This window comes from Gorilla gorilla, chromosome 10 (genome assembly GCF_029281585.2).
Source record: "Gorilla gorilla gorilla isolate KB3781 chromosome 10, NHGRI_mGorGor1-v2.1_pri, whole genome shotgun sequence".
Lineage (NCBI taxonomy): Eukaryota > Metazoa > Chordata > Mammalia > Primates > Hominidae > Gorilla > Gorilla gorilla.
Genome location: NC_073234.2, coordinates 137,416,948 through 137,438,483, shown reverse-complemented (window position 1 = coordinate 137,438,483; position 21,536 = coordinate 137,416,948). Strand labels below are relative to the sequence as shown.

At 46.3% G+C, this 21,536-nt stretch overlaps 1 protein-coding gene across 5 annotated transcripts in view; it reads right to left on the bottom strand.

Moving 5' to 3' along the window:
* Positions 1–21,536, bottom strand: part of CFAP251 (cilia and flagella associated protein 251) — an 83,730-nt gene that overhangs the window by 5,364 nt on the left and 56,830 nt on the right. For all 5 annotated transcript variants that reach the window (XM_031000713.2, XM_019038785.3, XM_031000714.2 and 2 more), the window contains 2 exons: positions 20,645–20,735; positions 20,291–20,434 (listed from right to left, as the gene is read on the bottom strand). In XM_031000713.2, the coding sequence (XP_030856573.2) occupies positions 20,291–20,434; positions 20,645–20,735 (235 nt within the window). The remainder of the gene's footprint in view (positions 1–20,290; positions 20,435–20,644; positions 20,736–21,536) is intronic.

The window sequence follows — 21,536 nt, the reverse complement described above, 5'->3', positions numbered from 1 at the left end:
AAAAGAAGATAAAAGGCACCCAGAATTGAATGGGAGAAGCAAAACTATCTCTGTTTGCAGATAACACAATCTTATATATATATATATATAATATATATATTTTATATCTTATATATATATATAAAAAATACACTAAAAACTATTAGAACTGGTAAACAACTTCAGCAAGGTTGCAGAGTATAAGATCAATAATATAAACATCAATTATAGGCCAGGTGCAGTGGCTCACCCCTGTAATCCCATCACTTTGGGAGGCTGAGGCTGGAGGATTGCTTGAGGCCAGGAGTTCGAGACCAGCTTGGGCAACATATTAAAAGACCCTGCTTCTACAGAAAATAAAAAATTAATCAGGCATGTGGCATGCACCTGTGGTTCCAGCTACTCAGGGGGCTGAGGTGGGAGGACTGCTTGAGCCCACAAGTTCGAGGCTGCAGTGAGCCCATGATCATGCCACTGCACTCCAGCCTGGGACACAAAGTGAGACCCTGTCTTAAAAAAAAAAATCAACTGAGGCCGGGCATGGTGGCTCAGGCTTGTAATTCCAGCACTCTGGGAGGCCAAGGTGGGTAGATCACCTGAGGTCAGGAGTTCAAGACCAGCCTGGCCAACACGGTGAAAATCTGTCTCTACTAAAAATACGAAATTAGCCCGGCGTGGTAGCGTATGCCTATAGTCCCAGCTACTCGGGGGGCTGAGGCAGGAGAATCGCTTGAACTGGAGAGGTGGAGACTGTAGTGAGCTGAGATGGCGCCATTACACTCCAGCCTGGGTGATAAGTGCAAAACTCTAACTCAAAAAAAAAAAAAAATCTATTGTATTTCTTTACACACTAGCAGTGAACAGCACAATAATTATAATAAATTAATAAAACAATTCCAATTATAATAGGATTAAGAAGAATAAAGTACTTAGGAATAAATTTAACAAAAATGCAAGATTTGTGCTCTAAAAGCTACAAAATATTGTAAAAAAAAAACTAAAGAAAACATAAGTAAATGGAAAGACTTTCCATATTCAGGGATTGGAAGACTTAAATTTTTTTTCTTTAAGAGACAGAATCTCGCTCTATCACCCAGGCTGCAGCACAGCTGCCTCCCAAAGTGTAGGGATGCAGGAGTGAGCCATCATGCATGCCTTTTTTTTTTTTTTTTTTGAGAGATGATGGCCAGGAACGGTGACTCACACCTTGCCATCTCAGCATTTTGGGAGGCTGAGGCAGGAGAACTGCTTGAACCCAGGAACTAGAGACCAGCCTGGGCAACCTGGTGAAACTCTGTCTCTACAAAAAATACAAAAATGAGCCGGGTGTTGTGGTGTACGCCTTTGCATTCACGCATGTGCTGTTCCCTCGTGCCTTCTCACTACCTCCTCACCCCATGTACTGGCTACTGAATTTTCCATTTGCACCACTTCACTGCTCTATGTGGTTCATCACATGCGCGTGGATCCCTAACACACATGCTTCCTTTTGCTTTAAAGACGCCTTTAAAAGGAGATCATTGTAAACCCAGTCACTTGTTGCTCTCGAGTTGTCACCCGCAGGTTACAGATACTGGCTCATGGCATTTCATTCCCTTTCAGACTTCAGTTGCTTCAATTCATGCATCTGGATGAAGCAAAAAGAAAATGTAACAACTTGTCGCTGCAAGAACTTAAAAACACCCTCCAGTGGGGCTGCACCAGGCCACCTCACCTTAGAGTGTGCACAGCTTCCCATCAGAGATAAAAGCTGTGACTCCAGGCTCCTAAATACCTTTTTGATAAGGGCTTTCCTTTTGGCCACCAGCAGATGATCGGGTGATTGTGTTACTACCGCCAACTCCTAGAGAACCCAGGCCCATGAGATCTTTTAGATGTTCATTCTTTGCAGCTTAAAAAAATAATAATTTAAAAAATTTTCCCCTTCTCATTTGGAAAGTTTGTGTATTTTCTAATTTTTCTCGAATGAGAAAAGGGTGCTGACATGCCTAGGTTTAAGTGGAAATGCGGGGCCAGTTAACACAGGACTCCTCACAGGACGCCTCATGTCACCGGCAAAACACGAGGAAGAGAGAAATATAATAATTAAAGAAACAAACAAAACTGTTCCTCACTGCCGTCAGCGTCTCTCTGTGCAGTATTTTTGTACCGTGCATGTAGCAGTCAGCTGAAATGCAGAAACCCCAATTATACCAGTGAAAGGGCCAGGAATTAGTAACTTCTTTTAGCATTTACATTTTAACCTAAGATGTTTCCCAATAAACTGTGGGGTTTGGAATTTTACAGAGAAAGAATAAGAGCAATATAGAAGTGGGAACCAATTTGCTTCCTCTCCTCCCTGCTCCTGCCAAAGAACAGGCATTCTACTTTGGTCTGTGGGAATGAACCAGGAAGTTAATCTCTATTTGTACACATTACTTATCAATTGGTAACCAATTTCTCCATGTCCCACTTAAAAAATGTGGAACAAAAATTCAGAGGACACCAGTTTGCAGCACTGCCAAGCTACCAACCTATCTCAAGTACCCTTCACCCTCACATCTTGGTCTGGCCTCAAATATCAAGAAAAAAATAAAAATCTCTTGTAATCCAACCATCCAATCACAATTTCTGTGAGATTTGGGGCACTTCCTTCCTATTTTTTCTATGCATATAAAATACACATGCATATTTTTTACAAAACTGGTATCATATGTATAATTTTACATCCTGCTTTTTTCCTTTAATGCTGTATCTAAGTAATCACCTAGTAGTTTCAGAGATGCCACATATTCTCAATGCAACATTCCAGGTCAGGCATGGTGGCTCATGCCTATAATCCCAGCACTTTGGGAGGCCAGGGTGGGAGGATGGCTTGAGCTCAGGAGTTTGAGACCAGCCTGGGCAACATTATGAGACCTCATCTCCACTAAAATCTAAAAACAGGTGTGGTGGCAGTCCTAGCTACTGGGAGGCTCATGCAGGAGGACGGCTTGAGCCCAGAAAGCCAAGGCTGCAGTGAGCCCTGATTGTGCCACTGCACTCCAGCTTGGGCCACAGAGTGAGACCCTGTCTCAAAAAAAAAAAGGCAAGATTCCAGGAATGTTGAAATAACATTATTGGTTACAGACACAAATTAACTGTAATTGATACATAATCGATATTATAAAAGTAGCTGTAAATGGTAACACTGTTTCATATACAGCATTTACTGAGTTTATACTATGTACAATTGCTTGTTAAATCATGTATAATTTTATGTAGGAAAAAACACTATCCAGTAGCAATTATTTGCATATTGCACTATATAATTTTGACAGTATTACTACATAGGAATGCCACTATTTACCATGAGGCAGTAGAGGTGGGGGCTAAAAGAGCAATCTTTGATGATAGACCTAGGTTCAAACTCTGGCTCTGCCATTTTCTGTCTATATGACCTTGAGTGAGTTACTCACATTCCTTCTCCTCAGTTTCCTCATCTTGAAAAAGCAGGGAATACAGTAATACGTATGCATTGGGCTTTTCGGAAGCTTATTGAGACTATGTACGTAAAGTGCTTAACATAATGCCTAACACATAGCAAGCATTCAACAGACAGTAATTATTCTTGTGATTATTATATTTTTCTATGCACTTGCTAATTACAATACATGTAATCATAACATAAGATAAATTATAATTTGGCTGGGTGGGGTGGCTCACGCCTGTAATCCCAGCACTTTAGGAGGCTGGAGTGGGTAGATCGCTTTAGGAGCTTGAGACAGCCTGGGCTGTGAAACCCTGTCTCTACAAAAAAGACAACAAATTAGCTTGGCGTGGTGGCGCATGTGCCTGTAGTCCCAGCTACTTGGGAGGCTGAGATGGGAGGATCACCTGAGCCCGGGAGGTGGAGGCTGCACTGAGCCGTGATTGTGCCACCGCACTCCAGCCTGGGCAACAGGAGTGAGGAGTAAGACCCTGTCTGAAAAAGAAAAAAAAAAAGAAATAATATATATAAATATATATAAATTACCAATGTAATATATGATTTAACTCAGTTCAGAAACAGGAGACTAAGACGACAAAAGGAATTCATAAGGGCCTGAGTTACTCATACCCAGAGAGTTCCAAAGAGCTCAGCAAACATTCACAGCACAAACCACTCAGCATGTGATTCACCTCTTACTCTCTCTTCCCGTATGACTGATCAAGAATCACTACTCAACAAGCACAGAGTTGGCAGCTTCGGCATCACTGACATTTCCTTCCTGAGCCGACTTCGCAAGTGTTCATTGAAAAGGCAGGTTCTGCTACATGTCTGAACAAAGTTCATGCTTGGGAGAGGAACCTCGGAGCTGGAAATAGAACGCGGAGCTTGTTCTGAACGCCCCCGTGTGAAGATGACTTGAGAGAAGCAGGAGTCCTAGCTGAGCGGCCCAGACGCACTGGTGGTCGTCAGTCAGCCTGGCCTTTGATTGGCATTCTCACGCCTGCTAAGGCGGGGCTTTATTCCATTCACCTGGAGAGCTTAAACAGTTCTGAGGCCCAGATCCTATTCCCTGAGAACCTGATTTTTTTTTTAGATGGTAGTCTCACTCTGTCGCCCAGGCGGGAGTGCAGTGGCGTGATCTCGAATCACAGCAACCTCCACCTCCTGAGTCCAACCAATTCTCCTGCCTCAGCCTCCCAAGTAGCTGGGACTACAGGCGCACGCCACCACACCTGGCTAATTTTTGTATTTTTAGTAGCAACAGGGTTCCTACTGTTGGCCAGGCTGGTCTCAAACTCTTGACTTCAAGTGATCTGCCTGCCTCGGCCTCCCAAAGTGCTGGGATTACAGGAATGAGCCACCACAGCCAGCTGAGATCCTGATTTAATTGGTCTGGGGACCAAATTTTTGGAAGCTTCTCATTCGAATGATTTGAATGCGTAGCCAAGCTTGAGAAACATGGCTGGAAGGCAAAGGCTCGCAGACATCGTCAGGCTTCACAATGACCGGGAGGTCTTGTTCAAACAGACTGCTGGTCCCACCTGCGGGGTTTCTGAGTCTGGGATAGGGTCTGACCATTTGCATTTCTTGTAAGTCCCTAGGTCACGTGAAGTCAATCCTGTTGGTCTGGGGACCACACTTTGAATACTGCTGCTCTTAGACCACAGGGGTTCACGGAGGTGATACTGGTGCCAAAATGAATCAGCCCCAAGCTTGTGACTTTCAGTAGACAGTAATAATGGGTGGCAGCTGCGGTGCACGCTCTAATTCTTTGAGCTCACATCTGTTTTCCCCATTAAGCTGTAGCCAGAGCTTTCATCTCTATTTCCCCGGCAGCTTAGTTCAGAGCCTGGCACATTATAGAGGCTCAGAGAAATGTTTACTGAATGGATAGATAGATGGATGAATGGATGAATGAATGAATGATGAAGTAAATAATGTGGACACAAGTGAGGCCACAAAAAGAATTCTCTTGAAACTCACAAGAAGCTTAGAAAAATCATTTAGTGCCCTAGTTAATTTCACTCAATTTACTAGTAGTTACTGAGCATTTGGTTTAGTGCAAAGCCAATGAAATACAAGTCTCTCAATTATTACTAGAACAGTTCTGCATTCTGGTTTTCAATCTTAGTCACTGGGGTCAGCAAATATTTATTCAGCGTCTATTAAGGTCTGGGCCATGTGAAGAGATGCTCAAGAGACGATATACACAAGGAAAGCGAACTAACAGGCTCCATCGCCGAGGTCCTCAGCCCTGGCTGCCTGGGGCTTTAAAAACTGTCCATGCTTAGGCTCCACCCCTAGGTTCTGTTGCACGAGGCTGGGGCCCAGATGTAAAAATACTGATGTATTTTTTTAAGTGCCCTCAAGTGATTTTAAAAGGTTGGCTACCGTGGCTCTAAAAGATTCAGTGCCAAGATGCAGGAGAACATCATCAAAGGTTGGAGGAGCTCTCAGCCAGGTGGGCTTTGGGAAGGCTTCCTGGAAGAGGTGAGCCTACTGCAGAGCCATGAAGGGTTTGGCCAGTAGGAGGTCAGAGGAAGACACTCTATGCTGGGAAACAAGCGTGAGGAGGAGGGTGCAGAGGAGGTGCCCACCCCGAGCCCATGCACCCAATTCTAGACCACACTCTGGGTACCTGAACCCGAGGCTTCTCTCCCCTACATAACCTAAGCCCACTTCTGGGGCCCATGGGGATCTCACCCTCCTGAGGCCAACCTGTGCCCCTGGTGTTGCCCACCCATAGGCCTGAAGGGTGCTCCAGGGCTGCTGTTTGGAGAATATAGAGAAGGGTCCACCTCCTGAATGCCATGCACACAGTGGCCAGGGATGGGGCCAGAGCTGGGAGGACACATGGGGCAGGCCTAACCTGGCCCTGCATGCTGCCCATTCGGGTGTGAACTTTGAATCAGCTCATGTTGAAGGTTGAACTGTCAAGGGGGAATATTTATTTAGCAGCTTGTTGCTTGATTGGTAACTTTTAAACATTTAGACATACAGCATCTGGGCCTCTGTTGCCCCGACTGCTCCAGGCCCCAAGACATGAGGGTGGCCTCTTGGTGGTGGGCTGGAGTCCCCTCACCCGAGAGCATCTTATTTCTGCCTCTGTCATTGACGATGCAGGCCTTTGGGTCTGTGATCTCTGCTGTCAGCCTCAGGAAGCCATTGATGTCCTTAGAATTATGTTCTATAATTAAGTTTTACAACCTCCCTATTAAATGGAGAGGAACATGATATATTTGAACTGGGGCCATTCCTTGTTTTTATAAGCAGGCTCCTGGTGGGGGCAGGTTTGCTTTTGTAATGGTTTCATGGACCCGTAGGACTGGGAGCACTCACCCTCTTCCCCACGCCCTCTTCCCAACGCACAATACCCTCCAGAACATTCTCAACTAATGGGGCACAGTGTCTTGTTCCCACTCATCATCTTCACTCATACCCTCCCCTGGTCACCCCCTGCATCTCCTCGCTGACCCGGGGCAGGGAGTAGTGGGTTGAGGAGGGGGCGTAAGGGCTGGGCAGCGTCACTGCATGGCCACATCTGGAGACCCCTGCGAGCGCCCCCTCTGCGATTCATGCAACACTGTGACCCCAACTGCTCCATACCTCCCTCCAGGAACTAGATCTGGATGGCGACTGCCTCTTTTTCCAGGAGTGGGGCACGCATGCACAGTTCTGCCCTCTGGACGCAGTCTCAGGTGACGGCAGCCAAGGCCTGGCCTGGTGCTCTTGCCCACTGTCTTCTACTCCATGTGAACAACACCCATTCACAGGGCCCTTTAGAGTGACTGTCACCCTGCCCTGCATCAGAGCCCAGGTCTCAAACACCTCCAGGGACTCTTCCCTTCCCAGTGAATGTTTTTAAAGGTCTGAAAGAGACAGTCCTAGCTGAATGACAAGTCTTGCACCTTGTACCAAACCCACAATCAAGGATTTGCTAATTGTGTCCACAGCTCCCCAAAATCCTGATCCTGCCTCATGCACCCTAAAGCCCCAGATGGTTCCTAGCTCAAGTGAAGAAGTGATGTGGGCCGGGCACCGTGGCTCACGTTTGGGATCCCAGCACTTTGGGAGGCCAAGTTGGGTGGATCATTTGAGGTCAGGAGTTCAAGACCAGCCTGGCCAACATGGTGAAACCCCATCTCTACTAAAAATACAAAAATTAGCTGGGTGTGGGGGCGGGCACCTGTAGTCCTAGGTACTCGGGAGGCTGAGGTGGGAGAATCACTTGAACTTCGGAGGCAGAGGCTGCAGTGAGCCGAGATCACGCCATTGCACTCCAGCCAGAGGGAGATTTCATCTCAAAAAAAAAAAAAAGAGAGAAAAAAAAGAAAAAAAAATCCAACAACAACAAAAAACTTGCACACGAATGTTCACAGCAGCCTTATCCATAATAGCCAAGAAAATGGGAAAACATAAATGTCCATCTGTTCGTGAATGGATACATAAAATGTGGCATATCTACATGAATGAATAGAATGTTAATCATAAAGAAAAGAATGAAGGACTGAGACATGCTACAACCTGGATGAACCTGGAAAACATGATGCTGAGTGAGTGAAAGAAGCTGGACCCAAAAGACCACGTATTTCATGACTCCATTTATATGAAATGCCAAGATAGGCCAATCCATAGAGACAGAAAGCACATTGGTGGTTGAAGGAGAAATGGGAAGCGAGTGCTCATGGGTCTGGGGTTTCTTTTTGGGATGATAAACATGTTCTAGGATTACATGGTGGTGATGTCTGCACCACTCGGTGGACATTCTAAAAATCAATGAACTGCATCCTCTAAACAGGTGAATTACGTGGTATGTGGTATATCTCAATAAAGTTTTTTTTAAGAAAAGAAAATAAATAATATGGAGAAGCCATGGCAATGGCAAGTAACAACATTTCGATTCTAAGAACATTAATATTTTTAAAATATATCTTCCACCATCATTGTGATCTACTCTTTTATATCATAAAACCAGTCAAGATTGAAACATGCTTGTTATGAAAAATTCTAACAATGGAGATATAAAGAAAAATAATAATAAAATGCCCTGAAATTCCCCGTCCCGCAGCAATAACCAGTGTTGGATGCCAGAATTTTTAGGGTTTTCTTCCTTCTTTGTACCAACTCATACATACGTAGGAACAGAACCTGGAGTTGGGGGTCAGCCAGCTTGGTTCAAACCCTGGCTGTGCCCTCGGTAGCTAACTGACTATACAATCTTCCTTCTCTCTCTAGGCCTCACTTTCCCAGAATGGTATTATGCATTACTATTACCTGTATTCTTTTTTTTTTTTTTGAGATGGAGTCTTGCTCTTCTTGCCCAGGCTGGAGTGCAATGGTGCCATCTTGGCTCACTGCAACCTCCGCCTCCCGGGTTCAAGCGATTCTCCTGCCTCAGCCTCCCGAGTAGCTGGGATTACAGGTGTGCGCCACCATGCCTGGCTAATTTTTGTATTTTTAGTAGAGACAGGGCTTCACCATGTTGGCCAGGGTGGTCTCGAACTCCTGACCTCAGGTGATGCACCCACCTCAGCCTCCCAAAGTGCTGGGATTACGGGTATGAACCACCAGGCCTGGACTCTATCGCCTGCATTCTTTTTAATGGCTGCATAGTAATCTAAGATTTATTTCTTTAAATGCTTTACATGTGAAAAGCAGAAATAGTTTTGTCTTGCTCTGATCTTTCTGCAGGAGGCCCACCTCTTGCTGGGCAGGGGCCTGGCCACGGACTCTCTGTTGGCCAGGAAGGCCTCCCCTAGAACACTGGGCCACTTCTACTACCTTCAGGATGGAAATGCCTGCTGATATTTATGTTTCAGGGCAAGACCCAACATACTGAGGGCTTCTCTTCAAAGTGCAAATTTCCAAATTCCCTCGGGGTCTTTATCAGAACAGAAATTATCCCCGTGCTTCTTGGCTCAAATTTCCTCCCTCATTATGGGTGAGGCTGAACCACTTGGCTACAGACCTCCATCCCAGCTGGGACCCTGCTTTAGCCATGACGATCAGCGCACAGGGCTTTGGGGGGATTTGCTTGTTTATCTTTCTCGTTTTTGTTCTGAATACAAAAGCAACACAAGCTGCATGTTTATAGTTAGGAGAACTTAAATAGTACAGAAATGTATGTCCGAGGTCTCCCCAAATTTATAGCCACAACTGTCTCCTAAGGAGGGCAGATGCCACTGAATGAAATGGCCTTTTATTTATAGAACCCCTAGATGGGCTTTTTTTTTTTCTTTTTCTTTGAGACAGAGTCTCACTGTGTTGCCCATACTGGAGAGCAATGGTGCAATCATGGCTCACTGCAGCCTTGACCTCTGGGCTCAAGTGATCCTCCCACCTCAGCCTCCTGAGTAGCTGGGACTTCAGGCGTGAGCCACTACATCCAGCAATTAAAAAAAAAAAAATTCGGCTGGGCACGGTGGCTCACGTCTGTAATCCCAGCACTTTGGGAGGCCGAGGTGGGAGGATCACGAGGTCAGTGATCCTCTGATCACTGTAGAGACGGTGAAACCCCGTCCATACTAAAAATACAAAAAAAAATTTAGCCAGGCTTGGTGGCGGGCGCCTGTAGTCCCAGCTACTCAGGAGGCTGAGGCAGGAGAATGGCATGAACCCAGGAGGCGGAGCTTGCAGCGAGCTGAGATCGTGCCACTGCACTGCAGCCTGGGTGACAGAGGGAGACTCCGTCTCCAAAAAAAAAAAAAAAAATTCGTGGCCAGCCATGGTGGCTCATGCCTATAATCCCAGCACTTTGGGAGGCCAAGGTGGGAGGATCACCTGAGGTCAGGAGTTCGAGACCAGCCTGGCCAACATGGCGAAACCCCATCTCTACTAAAGATACAAAAAATTAGCTGGGCATGGTGGCACTGCCTGTAATTCCAGCTACTCGGGAGGCTGAGACAGAAGAATTGCTTGAATCCAGGAGGTGGAGATTGCAGTGAGCCGAGATCACGCCATTGCCTACCAGCCTGGGCAAAATAGCAAGACTCTCTCAAAAAAAATAATAATAATTTGTAGAGACAAGGTCTCACTATGCTGCTCAGGCTGGTCTTGAATTCCCAAGGACAAGCGATCCTCCCACTTTGGCCTCATAAAGTGCTGGGAATACAGGTGAAGAGACACAGTACCAGGCCAATCTCACGTGTAGGTGTGCCTTATTTTATTAATCTCATGTCCTATCAATGGATATCAGTGTTGTTTTGATTTTCAACACCATAGACTATGTGGCAACAATTGTCCCTTCAGGTCAGGTACAGGTTTGGAGGGCCTGTAGTCCCAGCAACTAGGAAGGCTAAAGCAAGAGGCTTGCCTAAGCCCAGGAGTTTGAGACCAGCCTGGGCAACGTAGTGAGACCCCATCTCAATATTTATATATATTATATATTTAAAATTATTCCTTCCATATGTACGTCATTATAAACTTGGGTGAGTTTTTCTGTAGGATACACTCCCTTTTTTTTTTTTGAGATGGAGTCTTGCTCTGTCGCCCAGGCTGGAGAGTATGGTGGCACCATTTCAGCTCACTGCAACCTCTGCCTCCTGGGTTCAAGCGATTCTCCTGCCTCAGCCTCCGGAGTTGCTGGGATTACAGGCATGCACCACCATGCCCAGCTAATTTTTGTATTTTTAGTAGAGACGGGGTTTGGCCATGTTGGCCAGGCTAGTCTCGAACTCCTGACCTCAGGTGATCCTCCCACCTCGGCCTCCCAAAGTGCTGGGATTACAGGCGTGAGCCTCCGCGCCTGGCCAGGATACACTCTTAAAAGTACATTTGTTGAGTCAAAAGATATATACATTTTTAAAGTTAAGCAAAAAATAAATAGCAAATAAAATAAAAAGTTAAGTGACTATTTAATTCCTTTCTAAATGCTCCTAAGCTATGCCCAAGCTCCTGAATATATCAAACACATTAGGGTTACTAAGAATTACACTGAGATCAAATAATAATGTCAGGGATTGTGTCTTCCTCACTGTCTCTGCTGTCGAATATGACCAATGAGCATCACTGATTCATTCACGCATTCCATCAACATTTGCCAAGCGTCCACCATGTGGGCACTTGCTGGGCACATACGTCTCTACAGGATTAGACTTAAGTTTACAGAACTAGGTGGTTGCACCAATGTTAATTCCCTGCCCAAACCTGTCAAGATTATACAACACTCTGCAAGCTAAAGAGAAGTGAAGTTGCAAGTAAGCAGGAAATGAATGATATGCTGGGCCCCATCCCAACGTGGACAGTCCCACATCCTGGAGGAAAAGACACATTTATAAAGATAGAGGATGGAACTGCCTTGTATGTGAAATCATCTGTAGAAACGATGACACCTAAGCTATGGTTCCTTTGATAACATTACACATGCTGCAGATCTTTCATTTAAAAATGATTTCTAGGCCGGGCGCAGTGGCTCACACCTTGTAATCCCAGCACTTTGGGAGGCCAAGGCAGGCGGATCAGGAGGTCAGGAGATTGAGACCATCCTGGCTAACACCGTGAAACCCCGTTTCTACTGAAAATACAAAAAATTAGCTGGGTGTGGTGGTGGGCGCCTGTAGTCTCAGATACTCGGGAGGCTGAGGCAGGAGAATCGCTTGAACCTGGGAGGCGGAGGTTGCGGTGAGTGCAGTGAGCTGAGATTGAGCCACTGCACTCCAGCCTGGGAGACAGACTTGGTCTCAAAAAACAAATAAATAAATAATGATTTCTAGGAGCAGCCCACCATGACCACTTTGGCTGTGTTTTGCTCCGGAGCACAGCTTTCTGCGAAAGAACGGAATGGCTAGGAATTCTTTGGGGAGGGTTATATTCTTGTGTAATTTGGCTTCAGTGTACCACACTAACTAGCTTCAAATCCCCAAGACAGTTGTAATGACGTAAGAAAAATATCAATAATGTATAGTCTTTGGGCCGCTGGTTTAAACCCTGCATCTGCCTCTTTTCTGTAACCAAGTGTGAACACACTCCAGTAGTGAAGCGTATACTCCATGCAACTTCCTGAAGGAGGCGGAGCGGCTACATCTCAATAGGAAATGTTTCATTAACCACGGTAAAGCCTGGGTTAGTTTCAAAGCCCTGAAAAGATTTTTTTAAATCACTATAAATCTGACTTGAAAACAAAAGGTCAGAAACTTCTCCCGGTGTAGCTTCAGATATAAACTAACTCATCAGCTAATCAAGTCTGCACACTGATGTGGGGCACACCTGGAGCCTTCAGAAAACATCTCCAAAGAGGAAACTTTTTTTTTTTTTTAAGTAGATAAAAAGCCCTGGAATCCAAGGGTGAGTGGGGCCCTCACTGAGTGCGGCACCGAAACTCTCCTTTTGGGAAGTGGTGGGGTCAGCCGGGAGAACATACAACATCCAGTGCAAACCTTACAACCTCCGTTTTTATTTCTGTCTTTATGTTTTTAAGTAATTGTCAATGTTTGTTACTTTGTAACATTTGTTACCAACTAACATTTTTTTCCGGATACCTTTTCTTCATCAGCAAGATTTTGATAAGTTGTTTAAGCTTTATTATTTTTTGCCAATGATAGAACAAATGAGTACATCTTTAATAATTAGACACTTCCTTACCTTTTTTTTTTTTTTTTTGGAGAGCTATGGTGCCCAGGCTGGAGGACAGTAGCTATTCACAGGCATGATCATAGCATGCTGCAGCCTACAGCACCTAGGATCAAGCAATCCTCCTGCCTCAGCCTCCAGGGTAGCTGGGACTCCAGTTGCACAACACTATCCCCAACTAATTTTTTTTTTGAGACAGGGCCTCACTCTGCTGTCCAGTCTGGAGTGCAATGGCACAATCACAGCTCACTGCAGTCTTGATCTCCTGTGCTCAAGCGATCCTTTGATCCTTCCCACCTCAGCCCTCCAAGTATCTAGGACTACAAGTGCATGCCACCACACCCAGCTAATTGTTTATTAGCAGAGACGGGTCTCCTTATGTTGCCCAGACTGGTCTTGAACTCCTAGGCTCAAGCAATCCTTCTGCCTTGGCCTCCCAAAATGCTGGGATTGTGAGCCACTGCGCCTAGCCCAATTTTTTAAATTTTTTAGAGATCGGGGTCTCGCTATGTTGCCTAGGTTGGTCTGGAACTCTTGGCCTCAAGTGATCCTCCTGCCTCAGCCTCTCAAGCAGCTGGGACTCCAGGCATATGCAGGACTTCCTTATTTCTATAGGAAGCAGAGACAAGCGGGTTGCTCTGTGCCCACCCTCTTTCTCAAGTACTTTGTGAGAAACGTGGGCACTGGTCGCCAGGGCTAAACACCCACCAACAAAGCAGGACCGCCCAGGGATTAAACTCAAGAATCCTGGCTGGGCACAGTGGCTCACACCTGTAATCCCAGCACTTTGGGAGGCCGAGGTGGGTGGATCACATGAAGTCAGGAGTTTGAGACCAGCCTGACCAACATGGAGAAACCCCGTCTCTACTAAAAATACAAAATTAGCCAGGCAAGACGGTGCATGCCTATCATCCTAGCCACTCAGGAGGCTGAGGCAGGAGAATCGCTTGAACCCGAGAGGTGGAGGTGCGGTGAACTGAGATGGCGCCATTGCACTCCAGCCTGGGCAACAAGAGCGAAACTCCGTCTCAAAAAAAAAAAAAAATCAAGAATCCTGAATGATGTGGTGATGTGCGCCTATAATATCAGCTACTAGAGAGGCTGGGGCAGAGGGATCACTTGAGCCCAGGAAGTCAAGGCTGCAGTGAGCTGTGATCACACCACTGCACTCCAGCCTGGGCGACAGAGTGAGACACTGCCTCTTAAAAAAAAAAAAAATGCTGAACAAGTGAGAAGACTGCCATCAATTTGATGACGTTTGGACATTTATGTAAAGTATCTTTACCAGAAAATCAAGAAAATATAAACTTTTAGATTTTGGAAAGGGTATTATACACAAAGAAGCACAAGGTCAGAGAAACATTGTCATAAAGGGCTTCTGGAATCACGGATCCACAGATGGGGATATCACGACAAAGACAAAAATATCAGATTACATTTTTAAACATTTAACGTGTGCCGTGTACTGTACGAAATGGATACTCAGTTAATCTTCACAATAATTCTGGAGGTAGGTACTACTATTATGTTTATTTTGTAGTTGAGGAAACTGAGGCATGGAGAGGTTCCGAAACTTGACCAAGTCGTAACTGGCACGTGGTCACAGTCAGGATTCAAACCCAGAGCTGCCTGACCCTGGAGCCTCCACAATGTGGCCTCCATGGTTAGCACTGACCTGCAGGCATCAGAGAGCTGCCGGAATACTCCTCACCCACAGGAACTGCGAGAGGCATGGCCCACGATAGCATTTTGGTGACTTTCATAGAAGTGTGAACCTCAGGTGCCTGCAGGCCTTGTGAAGGAGAACCTCTCCCTGGCTGAGGAAGGGGCACCTGGGTTTGAAAGGCCTCCTTGTGAGGCGAGGGTGCCTGGAACTTGCTTCAGAATAACCCATGGGGCGGGAGCAGGTCAGTGGGTCTGGACCAAACGGGAGCTGAGAATTGCTGAAGCTGAAGTTGACTGATGGATATGCAGGAATGTGGGGTGTGTGTGTGCAGTGGCGTGATCACGGCTCACTGCATCCTTGACCTCACAGGCCCAAGCAATTCTCCCACCTCAGCCTCCTGAGAAGCTGGGACCATAGGCACATGCTAATTTTATTTTATTTTTTGTAGAGACAGGGTCTCCCTATATTGCCTAGGTTGGTCTTGAACTCCTGGGCTTACTAAAGCGATCCTCCTGCCTCAGCCTCCCAAAGTGCTAGGACTACAGGTGTGAGCCACCGTGACTGGCCAAGAGTTCATTTTACTCTTTTCTCTGTTTTTGTGTTTGCTTGGAATTTTACAAAATAAAATTAAAAATAAGAAAATGAGGGGCGATCTCATCGCCTCTTAAGAGGAACATGCTGACTCAACAGGAAATACTGAGGGAAGAGCCCCCCACTGAGTAAGCACCTCTGTGCGCTGGGCACCGCACAGACCCTCGCTCTCTAGTCCTCACGACACCCCTACGAGAGCGCAGCCTGCTCCAGCCTCATCTACAGAGCGGACGGACTCCGGCGTTCAGACCACCGCTGGGATGGCTCGCCAAGGAGGCTGGGAACTGCAGCCAGGCCAGCTAGTTTGCACCAAGATGTGCTTCTTCCCTTTCTCCATCTTGAAGTACCAAGTGTTAGGCCAACCAATCACCCAGAGGAGGTGGGTATTTGGTTAAACGTTGGACTAAAAACAGAAGAAGCAGAACCACAGATAGAACCATGCAGATGAAGTGCAGCGGCCGTGGGAACAGTGAGACATCTGAGGCAACATTTCTAATGTAAAATGAGAAGGAAATGAGGTCAGGGAGCGGTGGCTCACGCCTAGAATCCCAGCACTGTGGGAGGCTAAGGAGGGTGGATGGCTTGAGCTCAGGAGTTTGAGACCCGTCTGGCCAACATGGAGAAACCCCATCTCTACCAAAATTGAAAAATTAGCAGAGCATGGTGGCACGCTCCTGTAGTCCCAGCTACTTGGAGGGCTGAGGCTGGAGGACCAGGTGACACAGTGAGACCCTGTCTCCAAAAAAAAAAAAAAAGAAGGAAGTGAGAATGAAGAGGGGCCCACTTTTTGCCTTGCTCAGAATTCCGTGGAAGCCACGCCACCTGCTCAGAGTGGTCCTGGGTGCGACTGCTGCACTCATTTTGTAGATGAGGAAGCTGAAGCATGAAGAGGCTGAGAACCTGCCCACGTCTTAGCTGTCATCTGGTCATAGTCCCCATGGTTAAAGGGGACTGAGCCCACCCCACACTCCAAGAAGGAGAGTGCCCACGCCTGGCCAACCTGAGTGGCACATGCCTGATGGCAGTGATGACAGTGACAATGTCTGCAGCTCTGGGAAGGAGACAGGCTCCTGCCTGTGGCATTGAATCCCACTGGATGTGGGCTGGGGGCCGGATGCGGAGGGAGACAGCACAGCAGAAAGCAAGGCCTAAAGAGAGAGACCCTGCCCAGCGACATGGATGAGGGCCTGGCTTAGGTTACACTGCACATCCCCACTCCCTCTGGACCTGGAATTCTGTGAACCAGAAAATGGGTCGACTTAGGTTTCTGTAACTTGTAACCAAAGAATAAGGCTGAGGCCGGGCACGGTGGCTCACGCCTGTAATCCCAGCACTTTGAGAGGCTGAGGCAGGTGGATCACTTGAGGTCAGGAGTTTGAGACCAGCCTGGCCAACATGGTGAAATCCTGTCTCTACTAAAAAATACAAAAATTAGCCAGGCATGGTGGTGCATGCCTGTAATCCCAGTTACTCGGGAGGCTGAGGCAGGATAATCGCTTGAACCTGGGAGGCAGAGACTGCAGTAAACTGAGATCACACCACTGCACTCCAGCCTGGGTGACAGAGCAAGATGCTGTCTCAAAAAAAAAAAAAAAAAAAGAAGAAGAAGAAGAAAGCTGACTAATGATCTCACTCAGTGTGTTGAGCCTCTCCCTCTCTTCAAATGTGGGCGGCTCCGCAGTGAGCACCCCCAGGAGATGTAGAGAATCCCAAGCCTGTGCTTGGAGATTCCGATTGGCTGGACCTGGGCAGGGCCCAGGAGCTGAATAGTCAGTAAATGCTCCTATGCAGCTTCCCAGTTTGGGAAGCCATGTTCTAGGGAACACTCTTTGGAAAATGCCACTCTCAGGAACACCACGTGGGCTGTACGAACTTTCTCAGAGTTGCTTATGTTTCTAACAATGTGCTATGACAAAATGCACATCAGCCAATGACCTTTAGAGGAGCTTACAACAGTACCTGGTGATTTTAAGGTCCTCGTTCGAGACTCAGCAGGGATTAAAGGGCTCTGATAACTAATTTCTCGAGAAATGAGTTTTGTGTACCTGGAGCACACAAAACAGGTGATTCTGGGTAGGCCACTGAAGCCGAGAGAAGGGACTGGGACCACAGCTTATATTGCTCAAGTGTTCTCAGCCAACATGAACACTGAGTCTTAGCTGGGTTTCAGGACTTGTGGATTCCTGAAGATGGGCACGTAAAATGCTACATTTATGGAAAGTAGGTTAGCAATAGGGTCTGCAATTTCATATTCTCTGACCCAGTAATTCTACTTCTTGCACTATGACCCAGGAAAGTAATTAGAGAAGTGTGCAAAAACCATGCACAGAGATGCTCCACACAGCTGTGTCTCTGACACCAGCTACTTTAGACAACTCACATGCCTATCAACTGGGGAATGGTCCAATTAAGTTTGCAGCCTTTAAAAGCATGTTGCCAAGGAATTTTTACCACCTTGCTCACAAAACAAGTTACTGAGAATGTCGATACATATGTATATGCACACACATCCTCTGTATAATGTTGATATATATAGGTATATACATATATATACCATATAATCTCAATTCCTTGTTTAAAAATATAGCTATATCTATGTCCATATATAAAATGATAGGATATCTACCAAAATAATAACAGTGATGATCTCTGAGTAATTTCCATTTTCTTCTTTATAATTCTATTTTCTAAATTAGAAAAAATTAAAAAATTAAAATATATCCTTTAAAAAGCACTTTTTCGGATAATTTTTTTTTTTTTTTTTTTTTGAGACAGAGTCTCGCTCTGTCGCCCAGGCTGGAGTGCAGTGGCACGATCTTGGCTCACTGTAAGCTCCGCCTCCCGGGTTCACGCCATTCTCCTGCCTCAGCCTCCTGATTAGCTGGGACTACAGGTACCTGCCACCACGCTCGGCTAATTTTTTGTATTTTTTTAGTAGAGACGGGGTTTCACCGTGTTAGCCAGGATGGTCTCGATCTCCTGACCTCGTGATCCACCCGCCTTGGCCTCCCAAAGTGCTGGGATTACAGGTCTGAGCCACCACACCCGGCCAGTTTTTTATTTTTTGAGGAAGAGTTTCGCTCTGTCGCCCAGGCTGGAGTGCTGTGGTGTGATCTCGGCTCACTGCAACCTCCGCCTCCTGGGTTCAAGCAATTCTCTTGCCTCAGCCTCCCAAGTAGCTGGGACTACAGGCATGCGCCACCATGCCCAGCTAATTTTTGTATTTTTTAGTAGAGACAGGGCTTCACCATGTTAGCCAGGCTGGTCTCAAACTCTTGACCTCAGGTGATCCACCCACCTCAGCCTCCCAAAGTGCTGGGATTACAGGCGTGAGTCACTGCGCCAAGGCCAATTAGTTTTTTAAAACTACATACATCTATACAGTCACACTGCACTTAATAATATTTCAATGACAGATTGCATATATGATGGTGGTTCCATAAGGTCATAATACTATATTTTTACTGTACCTTTTCTTCATTTAGATATGCTTAGATACACAAATACCACTGTATTACCACTGACTACAGTATGCAGTACAGTCGCATGCTGTTCAGGTTTGTAGCCTAGGAGCAACAGGCTCTACCATACGGCCCAGGCGGGTAGTAGGCTCTGCCATCTGTGTTTGTATAAGGACACTCTATGATGTTCACACAATAACGATGTTGCTTAATGACACAGTTCTCAGAACATCTCCCCAACATTAAGTGATGCATGATTATATATATGATTATATAAATATGTATAAAACAGGAAAATATTAATAAAAGTCAGAAGAAATACAATAAATTGTACTTTATTTATTTATTAATTTTTTTGAGACAGGGTCTCGCTCTGTCTCCCAGGCTGGAGTGCAGTGGCACAATCACGGGCACTGAAGCCTCCACCTCTGGGGCTCAAGTGATCCTCCTGCCATGGCCTCCTGAGTAGCTGGGACCACAAGCACGGGCCACCACACCGGGCAATTTTTTGGGGGGGATGGGGATCGATAGGATCTCTCTATGTTACCCTGGCTGCTCTCAAACTCCTGGGCTCAAGTGATCCTCCCCCACTTGGCATCCCAAAGTGTTTGGATTACAGGCGTGAGCTGCCACAACCGGCTTAACTGCAGTTTAAACAACAGTTTACATGAGGAACATTTCCCTGAGATGCTTCTTGACTCTGCTTGGGGCTTCTTGCATCTGGGGGTGCTTTTGCGGCACGGTCATGAGGGACGGCTGCACCCTCCATGCTCCACAGTCCAGACGAGCACCCAGCTTCCAAAGGTGCCCCATTAACACCTGCTAGGTTAAGAGCAACTAGACAGCGAGACTAATAAGGATGATAATAACTCCCTCCTTTCACTGAGCTCTTCCTGTGCACCCAGCACCGTGCCCAGGGCTGCGTAGGCATCAATCCCCTCCTCAAATCCTATAAGGCTGGCCGGGAGTGATCGCTCATGCCTGTAATGACAGCACTTTGGGAGGCCGAGGCGGGCAGATCACTTGAGGTCAGGAGTTTGAGACCAGTCTGACCAACATGGTGAAGCCTCTAAAAATACAAAAATTAGCGGGGCGTGGTGGTGGGTGTCTGTAATCCCAGCTACTCGGAAGGCTGAGCCAGGAGAATCGCTTGAACCTAGGAGGTGGAGGTTGCAGTGAGCCAAAATTGTGCCACTGCAGTCCAACCTGCGTGACAGAGGAAGACTCCACCTCAAAAAAAAAAGAAAAAGAAAAAAATCCTATGAGGCTGGTCCTCACCTAGCAAGGGTCAGGGCTGAGACGGCAGCCCCAGTCCGTCCAATTCAACACCATGGTTGCAAGACCCATGCTCCAACCAACATCAAACTTCCATGAGGAGTGCGCCTTTTAGAAACAGCACATCTCTACCATAAGGCAGTTACTCAGGAGTGCATCTGAAATGCCCAGAACCGTCTTTCTGATCCATTTATGCAAGAAAAATGTGCAATTTTTGCTTTGACCTATAATGATTGTTCCCAGAGGTTGTTTTTTATAAATAGCACATCCCGTTGCTGCTCTTGTTTTCGTTCTCCCTACCTTCTCTTCAGACGGGTAAAAGCCAATTGCTCTCATGACAAAAGGAAGCTCTGACAGGCAAATGTGTTCTGACACCTTTCTGGTCTCCATTGTGTCGATGCCTTGACTGCGGAGCTGAGAATAGTAGAAGTAGTCTTCTAGCTCCTATGTAGGAATACAACGGAAACACAACACACGTTTAGGCTTAAGTCTGAAGCATCCATGAACACTTCAAGGACATTTGCTAGAAAGTACCTTTTAAGCTGAATGGGGGAACAAAGCTTTGGAATAAAGTAAGAAGGTTAACCCCGGGCACATTTGCTTTACAAACTTAACTAGATGTTACCAGGAGGTGTTTACTCTAGGGACAATTACCCTGTAGAATTTTCCTTCCCGGCCACCAGACAGCAGACCATAGAATGGGGTCAAGTCTTCACCCCCAAGAGAAACCGCTGCCTCCAGGACACTGGAACAACAACAGAAATGTCTCTATTAGAAAGCGCTCAAGCATGAGCATGGCTCAGAAGGTGGTCCGCACAGCACTGCGGCCCTCTGAAGGGTATCACAGTGCAGATACAGTTAGGGTCTCTACACACTTGTTAAGAAAAGGTCCTTTAAAATGAAGCCCAAACCAGAAAATTCCATTTCAAGCGTGGAACTCAGAGGTAGAGGGCATCTGCCTTAATTATGGTGATATTCTATTGATGATGACAGGGCAGGTGCTTGGCAATTTGTCTGCAATCTTTGGGGAACATGTCTCTCCTGGGGGTGGGGGAGGCATCCCGTGTTCTGAAACCACAATCCTCCCAGACAGAGCAGCCTTACCCGTAACTTTAGATCCACGAACGATCAGAGTCAAAAGAATGGGATATTGTACAAGTGAACTGCCAACACTAATTGCTTCCATAAAAACTCAGGAGACCACAGGGACCCATGCCAGTCAGATAAAAATAACCCTCTGCTCTCTAACTCAAGGTCAGACTTTCCAAAAATAGACCCTTTCAATGGTAAGAAAACCTACTTTTGTATGAGACCAACTTTGCCTCCTACAAAAGGCTAATCATCAGAAATCATTCTAATAATCCACTAACTGGATTACTGCTAATCGGGTGATTAGCCTTTTTGCTGCGACATCAAGCACACCTCATGTAGACCACAGTGGGGAAGTGGGGAAGTGTCCAGAGTGTGGAGTCACACGGACATGCGTGCAAGTCCGGGCTCTACCCCTGGCAAGCTGTGTGATTCTGGGGAGGTGACTTAACCTCCC